This window comes from Mus caroli, chromosome 13, assembly GCF_900094665.2.
Source record: "Mus caroli chromosome 13, CAROLI_EIJ_v1.1, whole genome shotgun sequence".
Taxonomy (NCBI): Eukaryota; Metazoa; Chordata; class Mammalia; order Rodentia; family Muridae; genus Mus; species Mus caroli.
The window spans coordinates 104,539,280-104,553,230 of NC_034582.1; the positions used below are offsets into that span (position 1 = coordinate 104,539,280).

At 41.7% G+C, this 13,951-nt stretch overlaps 1 protein-coding gene across 2 annotated transcripts; it reads left to right on the forward strand.

Annotated features, from left to right (window-relative positions):
* Positions 1-10,361: 10,361 nt before the first annotated feature.
* On the forward strand, positions 10,362-13,116 carry Actbl2 (actin beta like 2). 2 transcript variants are annotated; one of them, XM_021180757.1, is made up of 2 exons: positions 10,476-10,604; positions 10,731-11,606. In XM_021180757.1, the coding sequence occupies exons 1-2, from the start codon at positions 10,476-10,478 to the stop codon at positions 11,604-11,606; spliced, it is 1,005 nt and encodes a 334-aa protein (XP_021036416.1). The 2 variants fall into 2 exon arrangements, with proteins under 2 accessions (XP_021036415.1, XP_021036416.1); XM_021180756.1 differs by having other exon boundaries at positions 10,362-13,116.
* Positions 13,117-13,951: the final 835 nt, after the last annotated feature.

Below are 13,951 nucleotides of genomic sequence, written 5' to 3' on the forward strand. Positions count from 1 at the left end.
CCCCATCAGTTCCTCCCAAGGGTGTGTGCTCTCCGCATTTCATCTGGCACAGTGAGGAGACTCGATTAGCAAACTGATCAGGTCCCTTAGTGAATAATGGGAAAAAATTAAAAGTGCTAATGTTTAATGAACTCCTGTTCTTACCATCCACTTTGACAGACACTTTATAGGCATCTCATGTCAACCCAAGACAACTTTATGAGCAGAAATGGTTATTATCTTCCTTTTATGGCATCAGAAGCTGAGACTTTGGAAAGTTCTAGATGACTCAATTTGCAAGTATAACAAGTAGGCGACAGATCTAATTTTTCCAAATTCAAAAGTTGTATCCCTAACCACTGTGATTATTATCAAACCAAACCAAAGTGAAGAAGCTTCGATTTATGTGAGGGAAAATTAGGGGCCCAAGATATTTTAAGATGTATGACTTAAAAGTCCAATGACAATGGTTTTCAGAGTTTAAGACTGAAAAAGGAAATGCTTGTCAAAGTGCAGTGGAATGTAGCTGTGAAGAGACGAGAGTCTCAATTAAGGCCAAACAAACAGGAGGCGAAACAGCAAAGCTTATAAGAAGTGTCTCCAAAACTATCTAATCAAATTTGGCATTATATCTAAGTAAATTAAATTCCAAAGTGATACTCAATTCAGAAATTGACTGATTTTGACATGACGGAGATGAGTTACATAAACAACATGTAAGAGAAGCCAATGGATTTGGTTTTCAGTGTGTTAAATTAGAGCGGACACTGGAATGTTAACATAGCCCAAACAATCAACTATTTGTTTCAAAATAAATATTGGTGGTACAAGTCAACAATCAATATCTGAACCACTGGAGTTTTAAAACGTTGTTATAGTCTGTCAGAAATAATATGTGAGGATAATAGAAAGATTCTAGTGATGGAAACAACCATGTGCATAAATAATACAGAATGGAGGAAGGAAGTATAATAAAGATGTGAGCTGGGTGCTCCGAGACTTCCAAGATGTAGTCCTCCTAGTGAAACTAGAGAGGGCTTTATGGGGGAGCTGGGAGCAGCTGAGGTGGGTTTTCAATGATGCATCCAACATCAAAGGGTAGAGAAAAAGAGAGGGAGGTTCCCAGTAGAGTAAGCAAAGCTTGCAGCTCTTAGGAGCAGACTGTCTTAGGAATGCAGTTAGTCCATGAGGCTGAAATAGAAGGTTCTGGAGTAGGCAGAAGAAAGCATAGTAAAATGCTAGGTAGAGGAAGTAGGTTGGAGCCAGATAATGTAAGGCCTTGAAGTCTGTACAGGGAGTTTGGGCTTTGTTCTGTAGATAATTTGAGGTCATCCAAAGTTTGATCATATATGACTCATAGGCTGATCTTTTATTTCTTTCTGTATATAAAGTTATGATTTTTTATGAAGTTTTGCCTCTTATCTCTCCCAGTCCTCTAGTTTGTTTGGTAGCCTGTCCTTGGGTTAATATTCCTAATGTCCCTTGCAATTTGCATGCTCAGTTCAGTATTTCTAATTAACCCTTTATCTAACCCAAAGCTCTTTTTTCCCCTCCTTCCTAGACTCATACCTGAAAGTCTTAACATCAAACAGATGTCAACAAAAGAATTCTCCCTCTTTGATTTTAATCCTAAAGTCTATTTCTGATACGCTACTCATTTGACCCAGATCCTATTTGCAATAACAAAAGGAAGAGTCTGTCTCAATGCTTTTACCTCCGTTTTTCCTTTGGAGAAGATGTCTCCTAGAATACCATCTCTGGGTGTTTCCCTTCAAAGGGCTCAGCTTCACAGTAAATGGATCTGAAGAAGTGAAAATGTAGGGAGAGCCTTTCTGTTTCAGACCTGAAAAGTGTCTGAATGTGAGAATGTTAGTTTAAGAGCCTGCTCCAGACTTCTTCAGTCCAGTCCATCCAATGACAGACAGAGAGAAAGAGACAGACAGAGAGAGAGAATTCAAGGAGTCAGATCTCTGATGTTTGCCCCCAAAGTGGCAACAGAAATAGTTCATCAAAACCAGTCAAATTTAATTATAATCTTAGGAATTTTACATTAGTTGTTAACTAAAATTCCTTTTGGTGACATGAACCCAACCTCAATGTCCCATCCTCAATAAAACAAAGAGAATGTACCTTCCCTCCTTCCTGTGTGACTGTCACCTGAATTCTATTTCTCTCTAGCCCTCAGACACTAAACATTACAGCTGGATATTTTTTTTCACATGATTAAAAAAGCTCAACTATTTAATATTTTATATCTTGCTCTTTTAAACATCAAATTATCCCCCCCAACAGCCCTCCGCACTCATCTCTCCCATATCCACCTTCCCTTGATCACACATTCCTCCTTAGTGTCTCAGAACACATTCATAAAGGTCATGAATGGGCGTTGGGAGTAACACAGCAGGGAGTGGGGACCACAGAGGGAAAGATGCTCCTTCCCAGGGTTACTTGATATCCTAATGTTTAAGAAAAATAGGAATTCAAAACCTCCATGGGTTTTGTACATATTTAAAATTTAAAAATTAGAAATGTTTTTAGAATATTATCTAGGCCTAAGCAGTCAATGGAGGAGCCCCAATCTTATTACTGAGGATTCAGCCATGATCTGACTGCAGAGAGCCATCCAGAATCCACACCACATTTTATACTATCTTTTTACTGTCTCCTGGCCTTGGTGACATAAGGAAAGGAAAGGATGCCTTCAGCAGGTAGATACACTTCCTCTCTAAGTGCTGGTCACCTTTTCTCTGAACCTTCCACCAAAGTCACCTGTCTACTCATGTCTCCCTGTCAGGAGATTATATCCTGCCTTGATATAAGCAAATGGGAGGTAAGAAAGCTGTCAGGGGGGGTTTAACAGTTCCAGATACCTGAGACAGTTCCCTGTCTGTGGCTCCTTAAGTCCCAGGGAAATCGCATCCTTTGGAAAACAAACAACAACAACAGAGAAAGGAAGCCCCACGACAGAACATTGAATTGACTCATACCGTGTCAACTATGGTTTTCCTCTAGAAGTAAAGTAGACAGCTTCCTAAACTGAATTAGCTTTCTCATCCTGTGTCATCTGCCTTCTGAGTCCCTTACCAAGGACAGCACATGTTCATAGCATCAGAACACTCTGTACAAGAAGAAAGGCTGTGTGTGTCAGTATGTGACAACCCCAGTCCTGTTCTGTCAATCCTTGAGTGACTGGTAGATGTACATGAAAACATACAAGAAATTGTCTGTGACACTTATGCAGTCACCAATCCAGCCAAGTTCACCAGAATGAAAAATAAGTACAGACCACTAGAAGCTACAGACATACTATTTTTGGTTTGGGTGTCTTATGACAGACCATATGGATTAAATTTACCTTTAAAGGCCCATGAGCCCTGCTCAGCAATCTAGCTGCATGCACAGAATTGGAGATCTCCAAACCCTCCAGAATATGACTCAGAGTGCACTGTGTGTGTTCCCCAGCTCTCTGTCGAGTTATCCCTGAGCCCAGCTTACCTTCTCCAATGGTGTGACTATTGAAGCCTTTCGGCTCATCGGGATTCCTTCTCTTCATGTTGACTTTGACCTCTAGACTTCAGTGGTTCTTACCTATCTTGGTTGGCTTCTACATTCGATGCTCTTTGGAGACCGTTCTACTTATTCAATTATCCCAGTAGCTCATCAGCTCACCCCATTTCCTAAATCAGAGTCTCGGCCCTCTTCTGGCCTCCTCTCTTGACTAATCATGGCCAATATGGATGTCCTAAAACAGTGTCATCCGGGCTGGGAAAGCTGACACCTGGCAGGCTCAATTTCCCATGAGCCTGTGATGAAAAAGATGCATTTGTCTTCCTGATTTAGGCTTTGCTACCTGATGACCTGTTGCCTACAGCCCTGATTTCTTAAGAATTCATTCTCATGCTTTTTTTCTTATTTCAGATGGGAGGCTTGCCTCTTGGAAACAGCTTTCTCAATTCAGGCATCAACACATCTCCTTTCCTCTTCTGTTTGTTTTGAGAAGAGGATATCACTGGATTATAAGAATATTGACATGGCATTTGGACACTTTGAGGTGACCCTTCCCAACAGAATACGCAAAACCTTTACAAGATCAGGTCAGGTCCTGGTAACTATTTCTGACACTAGGGAATATCCAGATGTCCTGGGACATTTCTTTTAACCTTTTTTGTTGTTGTTGTTGTTGTTTTGTTTTTTCGAGACAGGGTTTCTCTGTATAGCCCTGGCTGTCCTGGAACTCACTTTGTAGACCAGGCTGGCCTCGAACTCAGAAATCCTCCTGCCTCTGCCTCCCGAGTGCTGGGATTAAAGGCGTGCACCACCACAACCGGCTCTTTTAACCTTTTACTGAGCTGTGGGAATGGCCTTGTTGGGCTCAAATCCGAAGGGTGACACTATTCTTCTGGTCTGTTCATTTCAAAATGGATGGCAACAAGCATCCTCCATACAAGTTGCCATGACAACTAAAGAAATACTGTGTGTACACAGATCATTTAGCTTGAAGACTAACACATTCTCACTGGCCTCACAGGCTCCCTTTGCCTTACAACTTGGGGCTTATCTCTGACTTCATTAGAATGCAGAGCCTATCAGTATTGGGTGGCATTTTGCAGCTATGAATATTCCCCATTACACAATCTTCCCCCACAACTGTTCTCCCTTGTCCTTAAAACCAAAACATGGTCAAAGGTTCTTCACAAGCAAATCTATTCTCCCTCTCCACACCCTTATCTACAGGTCAAATGCTACTCAATGGCATGCTTTTAGAATAAGAAATAGTACCATAAACCCCGTGCTTGGCCCTTTTAAACCACAGGGAAGTCCCACTGCCAGCAGAGTGAGAAATAATACTGTTCACAGAACGTGGGCTAGTTCGGGATGAGGGCTGGGAGCTACAGTTGCCTGTGTGATGAAACCCATGCTTACATCATTTTCCTTCCAAGAACAACCACTCAACTCCCACCTGGCCATGCCAGCATCAGTAGAGAAAAAAGCTGGGCCTCATTTGGTGGAAGGTTTGTTGTATTTAAATCCTTTCCATCGATCTATATATTAAAGCAAATAATCAGAATATCACTATAAACTTTAATTATTATCGATGGGTTTATCATCTAAAAATAATGATCAAAGTCATATATTAAAGGCTTCTCCAGAATGAATGTTTATAGTTCAAACGATGTCATGATAAATGCATCTGGTCAACGTGAAATGTAAACATGAGAGAGTGCTTAGCCACGAATAATGAGACTTTTAACTTGTAAAAGTGGGTCAGCCATATAAGTCCATTAATGAACAGATGAGAATGTAATAAAAATTCACACTAGCTTCCCTTTCCAGGTTCTGGTAGACCCCTTATACATCTTTACCAAGAGCAAGTAGTGTGGAGGGAAACTCTCCAGGCTATTAACACACATAAAACTGACCAAGAAAGAGTACAGGGCAAAAGGAAAGGATGGAGTGAGGGCCAGAGAGGAAGGCAGCTGACCTCAATATTCTAAGTTGGTGGTGGCCAACAGGGACTTCATTAAAACTCTGAGCCTCAGTAGTCCAGTTAAAGAGGTGAGTCTACCCAGGAGCTAGTCATTAGATACGGCCTCCTAGGGCTCCCCAGCAGAGCTCATACAACACAGGGATGCAATGCAGGATGACATCCAGAGTTTCGCATGCTTCTTCCTGCTTATTAAAGTCTAGCACAACCTCGTCTGAGCCTTGTAGAATGACCTAGTTCCAAACAGTACTCATGCCTGTGGCATTGTCTTCATTTGCCACTGGCAGCCACCTGTCCTATGTATGAGACACCCCAGACGTCACACTCCTTGGGCCTCTCCTTCCACTTGCCCTAATCACAAGTTTATTCCATCCCTGTGTTTCCCTGTCCCTTTTCTATAGCTATTGGCTATGCTGCACACTGGTGTATCTGGGAGTGACAGTCCAAATCTTTGACAACTGGTCAGCAATAGCAGGTCCATGTAGAAGCACAAGCCACCACTCAATGAGAGTGTGGAGTGGTCACCTGTCAGCCTGAGGGAAGGTGTTAATCTATCAGAGTATCGGCAATGCCAAGTGCATGGGAGAAGCCTAATCAATATTTATTGATAGAATAAATTGTCTTAGGTGACTCTGCAATGGGAACTGCTTTCTGTTTACAATGGTATTGTTTTCCCACTGACTCGGTTCGCTGTCCTTGAATATAATGGCCATACCTGCCCATAGTCTGGGTCTGTATACAGCGTATACAGAGTTAAAATGTATAAAGAGTTAAAATGCAGTGTGTGTGTGTGTGTGTGTGTGTGTGTATACACATATATATATAACTATACATATAGTTATATATACAGTTATATATAGTTATATAGTTATATAATATATATTTATAATTAAAAATATATCTATGTATATATACATAGCTATCAGATATATGTAATTTTAATTATAAAGGTCCTTATAGGGTTAGGCAATCAAAAATCTATATACTATAGTTAATTATAAACCTAGTACCATTGGGAATAGCATTCCCCAGCCCCCTCTTCCCATGTTTCACTCACACAAATTTGAGCTCCCTTTTCCAAATTTAACCAGCCCAAGAAATGACATCTTAAAATAGCCATTCTTTTGTGAGAATGTTGTGGTTTTGTTTCCTCTGTTGAAACGGGAACTCTCCACATAGCCCTGACTGGCCTGGGATTCTCAGTTCTCCTGTCTCAGCCTCCTGAGTGCCAGATTTCAGGTACACAGAGCCGCACCTGGCTCGCATAGCTGCTGAATTAAAACATGCCCTCTTGTGTTGTTGAGAGTTAATTAAAATGTCAAAAGCATGTTTTAAGGACACATAATTAATGAAATTTTCTCTGAGGACACCAAACACTAAAATAGAAGCTATCTACCAAATCACACCACAGACTCACTCACGATGCTGTGCAGTGCTAGCTCTGTAACGGTGACCTTCATTCTGAAGGCGGCTCTGAGGACACCTCCGAAATAAATCTAGGGTGCAAGGATGTGCCTGGTACAATCCAGGATTCTCTGCTGGCATTCTAATACCATGGGTTTGCATTGTACTCTAGACTGGAATTTATAATTCATGAATACAGCCTGTGAAAAAATACAATGTATATTTTGTTCATTTTTAGGATATGCATATGGTATGTTGCAGAGATTAAAAAAAGAAAAAAGACATTCCCAGAAGCAACACTCAATATTCTATAGCCATAAAATTACAATAATGGAAAGCTTTGTTGTACTGTGTAAAAAAGAAAGTTCATGAAGCCATCTGAGTTAGGGGCGCGGGTCTTCAGAACTAAGAGAGGAATCTTTCAGTTAGATAGAAGATTAAATGGAAGGCTGTTCCTGCTGGGAGCCAAAGCAAGACCTTAAGTCTTATATTCAAACACACTTCCTGCCATGTCTGACTTTCAGCAGAAAGGTTTTGAAGATACATTCGAGACCCAGAGAAAGGCAATTCTACTTCAAATTGAACAACATGGAGAGAGTCAGACACTCATGCTGTTGCCGTGACTATTGGAGAGGCTTGCTGGGTAGAAACACAGGTTTGCTCTCGTCAGATTTGAAGAGGAAGGTGTGTTTCTACTCAGCAATGAGGAGTTGTTGCCTTCACTTACAAAATGAGATTTTGGGGTGGGTGAAAGAATAAATGAACCAAACAGAAGGTGACTTTGGAGACCTCAGATGTGGATATGAAAAAAAATCACTTTGCTTTAGAAGAGCTGACAAAGAAGTTACTTTTTAATTTTTTATTCTTTGTGAGTCTCACATCATACACCCTAGGCCACTCATCTCCCTGTCCCCTCATATTCACCCTTGCCCTTGCAATTCCCACCCCCCAAAAAAAACATATACCCAAACAAAATAAACAAAACGAAACATAGAAAGCATTTTGTCATGGAAGCTGTAGAGTTTCCCACAATATACCCTTATGCCACCACATTTTCACTAGTGAACATTCATTGCAATGAGGCATTGGTCTGGTTCAAGGTCTCTGACTTCTGTGACACCAACAATATTGGCTCCTCACAAGGTCTCCGTGGAGCTGGCTCACCCACACTCGTGCCTCCAGAGCCAGAACCAATGTCCTGCCCAGTCAAAAACTGGAGCCCTTTCTCCAAAGGGCTGCAGCTGGTGAGAGGATGGGCCAGGTCTCCTACTCTCAGGACCACTGGGGTCAGCTCTCCCATCTGCCTCAGGTAGTGAGGGGTGAGGGGGTAGAGAGACAAAAAAGTTATTCTCCTACCTACCTGACCCATTTGGGACAAGAAGTCATGAACATTGGTAACTGATGGTTTCCCAGGTTCTCCTGGCCTATGATCCATCATGACACATCTACCACACTGTCTGTATTTCTACATTAAATATTAAATTCAAGTAAACTTTCTCTGAAGTGGTCAGTATAATAAATCATTAAACAAGAGGAGAGCAATACTGTACCAATTGTGTCATGTTAACAACTACAAATGGACTTGATGCCATAAAAAAATACATGCATCTTGAAGATCTAGTTATTTAAAAGATCAATATGTACCCAAATATATAATTTAAAATTTTATCTTATCATTTAGTTTGTTTATTGTTGTGTAGCTCAACTATTTTATAAAAATTTATTGAAAATAAGATTATCATAATTTGTATATTAAAATTTGTATTTTATTTGTATTTTTAAAATAACCCTATTAAAAAATGGGGTACAGAGCTAAACAAAGAATTCTCAAGTGAGGAATACAGAAGGGCTGAGAAGCACCTGAAAAAATGTTCAGCATCCTTAATCATCAGGGAAATGCAAATCAAAACAACCCTGAGATTCCACCTCACACCAATCAGAATGGCTAAGATCAAAATTTCAGGTGACAGCAGATGCTGGTGAGGATGTGGAGAAAGAGGAACACTCCTCCACTGTTGGTGGGATTGCAAGCTGGTACAAACACTCTGGAAATCAGGCTAGTGGTTCCTCAGAAAATTGGACATAGTGCTACTGGAAGATCCAGCAATACCTCTCTGGGCATATACCCAGAAGATGGTCCAACTTGTAATAAGGACACATGCTCCACTATGTTCATAGCAGCCTTATTTATAATTGCCAGACTGCCCCACCTGGGGATCCATCCCATAATCAGCCACCAAACCCAGACACTATTGCATATGCCAGCAAGATTTTGCTGACAGGACCCTGATATCTCTTGTGAGGCTATGCCGCTGCCTGGCAAATACAGAAGTGGATGCTCACAGTCATCTATTGGATGAAACACAGGGCCCCCAATGGAGGAGCTAGAGAAAGTACCCAAGGAGCTAAAGGGGTCTGCAATCCTATAGGAGGAAAAACAATATGAACTAACCAGTACCCCCCAGAGATGTGTCTCTAGTTGCATATGTAGCAGAGGATGGCCTAGTCGGCCATCAGTGGGAGGAGAGGCCCTTGGTCTTGCAAACTTTATATGCCCCAGTACAGGGGAATGCCAGGGCCAGGAAGTGAGAGTGGGTGGGTTGGGGAGCAGGGCAGGGGGAGGGCATGGGGGACTTTCGGGATAGCATTTGAAATGTAAATGAAGAAAATATCTAATAAAAAAATTTTTAAAAAAGAAAAAATCTAATAAAAAATGTTTTGAAAAACAAATCACTCAAAAACATTGGCATTATGCCTTTGTCCAGTCAACATGGGCTTGGTAAACCTACGAACAATGCCAATGCATAATAAATTTGGTTATTAGAAAATATAAAGAAAATAATGTGGCTATTAGATAGTTTGTCAGAAAAAATGTATAGTGGTTTACTTTATTGATCACCCTCTTGCTTTTACTTGTGCCTGGCAGATCTGAGGTCAGTTAAATAGCTCTACATTTTTCATGGCACAAAGTATATTCTGATTAAAGCCATTAGGCCACCCGAGGCCACTCGTTATTTTCTTTCATTAAAACAGCTTCTATCGTGATGACATCTTCTAATAATGAGAAAGAAAAACTTAAAAAATAAATACAGCATCAGGCCCTTCCTATGAATAATATATCAAAACTGGAAAGTCAAGGCTAAGCGCCGTCAGAGTGCGCGCTTAAGAGGAGCAGTCCACGGAGCAGGAGCACAGATTCCATCTCTAGTTCTCTCTCACATTCCCTCTGCATCACATAGAAATCTAGAGACCTCACCAAGCAGACCCGGAAGCAGTGTGTGGGTTGCCTAATTACAGCACCCTGAGATTTAGCCACTTGGTAGCCAGTTTTCTCTTTATGAAAGAGGCCTACTAATGATTTCTGTAATTATCATCATTATTAGCACCTCAAAGGTAGCCCCACCCAGAAATGCTGGGAACTGGTGGGGTAGGACATGGGTGGAGTCGATGTGTTCCTTTAAATACCTGTGCTCGAGGTCCAGGCTCTCTTCTCTGAGGGCAGTTCTGAAGTGTTCTGCGTACCCATTCTCTGTCTCGCACATCATAGTCTAGAACTCACCTCTATTGAACTTCTGTTCACCCATCTGGAAGATCCCAGCCAGCAACCATGGTTGACGATGAGCTGACTGCTTTGGTAGTAGATAATGGGTCAGGGATGTGCAAGGCAGGTTTTGGGGGTGACGATGCCCCCCGTGCTGTATTCCCCTCCATGGTTGGTCGTCCACGACACCAGGGGGTCATGGTAGGCATGGGCCAGAAGGACTGTTATGTGGGAGATGAGGCCCAGAGCAAGCGAGGCATCTTGACCTTGAAGTATCCCATTGAACACGGAGTCGTCACCAACTGGGATGATATGGAGAAGATCTGGTACCACACTTTCTACAATGAGCTCCGTGTAGCACCGGATGAACATCCTATTCTTCTCACCGAGGCACCCCTTAACCCCAAAATCAACCGGGAAAAGATGACTCAGATAATGTTCGAGGCTTTCAACACACCTGCCATGTATGTGGCAATCCAAGCCGTGCTATCCCTCTATGCTTCCGGAAGGACTACAGGTATCGTAATGGATTCTGGGGATGGGGTCACTCACACTGTGCCTATCTATGAAGGTTACGCTCTGCCTCATGCCATTCTACGACTAGATCTGGCAGGTAGGGACCTGACTGATTACCTCATGAAGATTCTGACAGAACGAGGCTATAACTTCACCACCACAGCAGAGAGGGAGATCGTGCGGGATGTCAAAGAAAAGCTGTGCTACGTGGCCCTGGACTTTGAGCAGGAGATGGTCGCTGCAGCCGCTTCATCCTCACTGGAGAGAAGCTATGAGCTCCCGGATGGGCAGGTGATCACCATTGGGAATGAACGCTTCCGGTGCCCAGAAGCCATTTTCCAGCCTTCCTTTCTAGGCATTGAATCCAGAGGCATCCATGAGACAACCTTCAACTCGATCATGAAGTGTGATGTAGATATTCGTAAGGATTTATATGCCAACACTGTGCTGTCTGGAGGCAGTACCATGTACCCAGGCATTGCCGACAGGATGCAGAAGGAAATTGTAACCTTGGCACCAAGTACCATGAAAATTAAGATCATAGCTCCCCCAGAACGCAAGTATTCGGTTTGGATTGGGGGCTCCATCCTCGCCAGCCTGTCCACATTCCAGCAGATGTGGATCAGTAAGCAGGAATATGACGAAGCTGGCCCTCCTATTGTTCATAGAAAATGCTTCTAGGTGAGCTACCGTGTCCCTTTTCCTAGGTCATAGTGATGGTACCCCACCTCACCCAGGACACTGAAGGTAAATCACTGACTTCTTATTGAGTGTACAAGCCAGGAAATCTGCGTCTCCATCCAAGTATCCAGGGCTAGGACACAGCTAACCACACTGTGATTTTTATCAGCTGAGGGAATTCTGATATCATATTCCGTTTTTTATGCCTGTGGGGCTCAAAGAAATGTGGGCTTGCTTACATGAAAATATGTGACAAGGAGTAAGATCATGAGAATATAATTTCAGGCTGAATACAATTTGCAAGCCTTATATCCAGCTCTTGCTGAAATGGTCAAAAACACTCTACAAATCTGCAATACAAAAGTTTAGCAACTATGTCTTAGTCTCTTTATTTATTTACTTCTTTCTCTGGATATAACGAACTATACAAGTCAATCATCTATATCCACATATGCATCAGGAAAGTGAAATATTACATCTTAAACCATAATAATGTACTTGGCTGACTGAGCAACTTACGTGCATGTTTTTATTCTCTAGTCAACGTTTTATCAGCTCTGTATTTCAAGGAACTGACTTGTCACATACGCATAACTAGACAGTTACCATTCGATTAGTGTGTATAAATCAAATAAATTTTCAAGTCAAGGTAAAGATCTGTTGGTCAAGTACATCTTAATGACAGTTCCTGGACTTCGTCGGACGCACGAAACAGCAGACCTACAGAGGATGCCTAACTGTTTACACAGAAAGATATTGTTGTACCGAGTTAATTTTGTTCTGCCCCAGAGTGACAAGAATAATTTTATCTCTATCTCTCAGCATAATAGTGTGTCTTGAATAATATCTGTTGGCCTTGATTCTGAATATTCCTCCGATGCAAGGATGTTGCTAAGGGAAAGGACAGCACCTCCTTGCAAGCAGGGAATTAGAGTACAAGTCCAGTAGCCTCAAGCGAGCTCTTGGGGAGATTTGGTTGTCGTTCTTCATTTTATTACATCCAATGACTGGCAACACGTGTGGACAAACGTGTCTCTGAAATGTTAGCTTCTCAAAAAAACATATTAGGGTTTCTTCCTACAATGTTTGGGATGATTTAGTGAACCCAGTGGTGACTGAACAACAAATCTTTAGTACGACCGCATCTGTTTCCATCTATGTTGTGATTTCTCAGCTGTGATTTGGTTATCAGGGTAATTTGCATTTTTCATGTCTTTTTCTAAAAAGTTAAGATGAATATCTTATTCGTCTGCTTATTTGCTTATGAAGATACTGTTAGACACGTGGGGGGAAGGAATCCCTTCTCTTTCATATTAGTTTGGAAAGTTCTTGTGTTTAGACATGTGAATTTGGAATCTGTAACCAATCTTGATTAAAATAGAAAGTACCCAATACTTTGATTATTCTTTATTTCCTTTATCAACTGAGCAGGCATGTTGCTGTAATTGTTCCATCTGCAGACGTGCTTTCTTTTACAAAGCTTGCTTTTCATTTAATTTCATTAAAGTAAGATGGCAACATGCTTGTGTTTTGGTTTTCCTGTTATTTCCCTCACTCCGGCCCGCGAGAGCGTGATTCCAAGAGCATCACTCTCCCTGCATATGGCCTGCTCATCCCTGTGTTACTCATGCTCAGCCTGGGCCTCCAACATTCGCTCCTGTAAAGTTAAAAGTCAGTTTTTAAATAGCTAGGCATATAAGTTTATAAATCCCTCATAATATTAAGGTTTAGTGGATGACCCAGTAGTCAGTAATTAAGTTAGAGGTAGTGGCAACATAATAACATCCTGGATTTGTTGTTATGATGCTTCTCATATAACAGGCTGAGGAGTTCTCACAAATATTATGACCTATATTCTGAATTACTAGAGGAAAAAAAAGTAAAAATGTAAAACCTGTGTCTCCAACCACGGAAAATTTGTGGGCTAGATGAGGTGAACTCTCGAGAGATTAAGCCACAGAACTCTAACTTGTACGTGTTAACCCTGGAAGGCAAACAGCAGTGGAAACCTCAGCTCGTTGGATAGGCTCTTCCTTCATGTGCACTGATTACTTGATTGATGAGTTTAATCAGGGCTCAGCCCACCTCAGAGCTTTACAACTCGGAATCAATGTCATGTGCTTGACTAATACAATTGGACTGTTGCTCACCAGTGGTTCACCAGCCTGGCTCATCAGCCAAATTACTCAGAGAACCTTTTACAAATAGAGATTTCCGAGCCCTAGACTCAGAAATTCTGACTCAGTGGGTCTAGGTGAAGACTCGGGGTCCCAGCATGCAACCAAGGAGACGATTTGCCTCTCTAAAGAACCCGGAATCTAACGCACATTACAGATGCAAAAGAT

Excerpts from the sequence above, each read along its gene's own strand:
- Actbl2 (XM_021180756.1), top strand. The coding sequence starts at position 10,476 with ATGGTTGACGATGAGCTGACTGCTTTGGTAGTAGATAATGGGTCAGGG.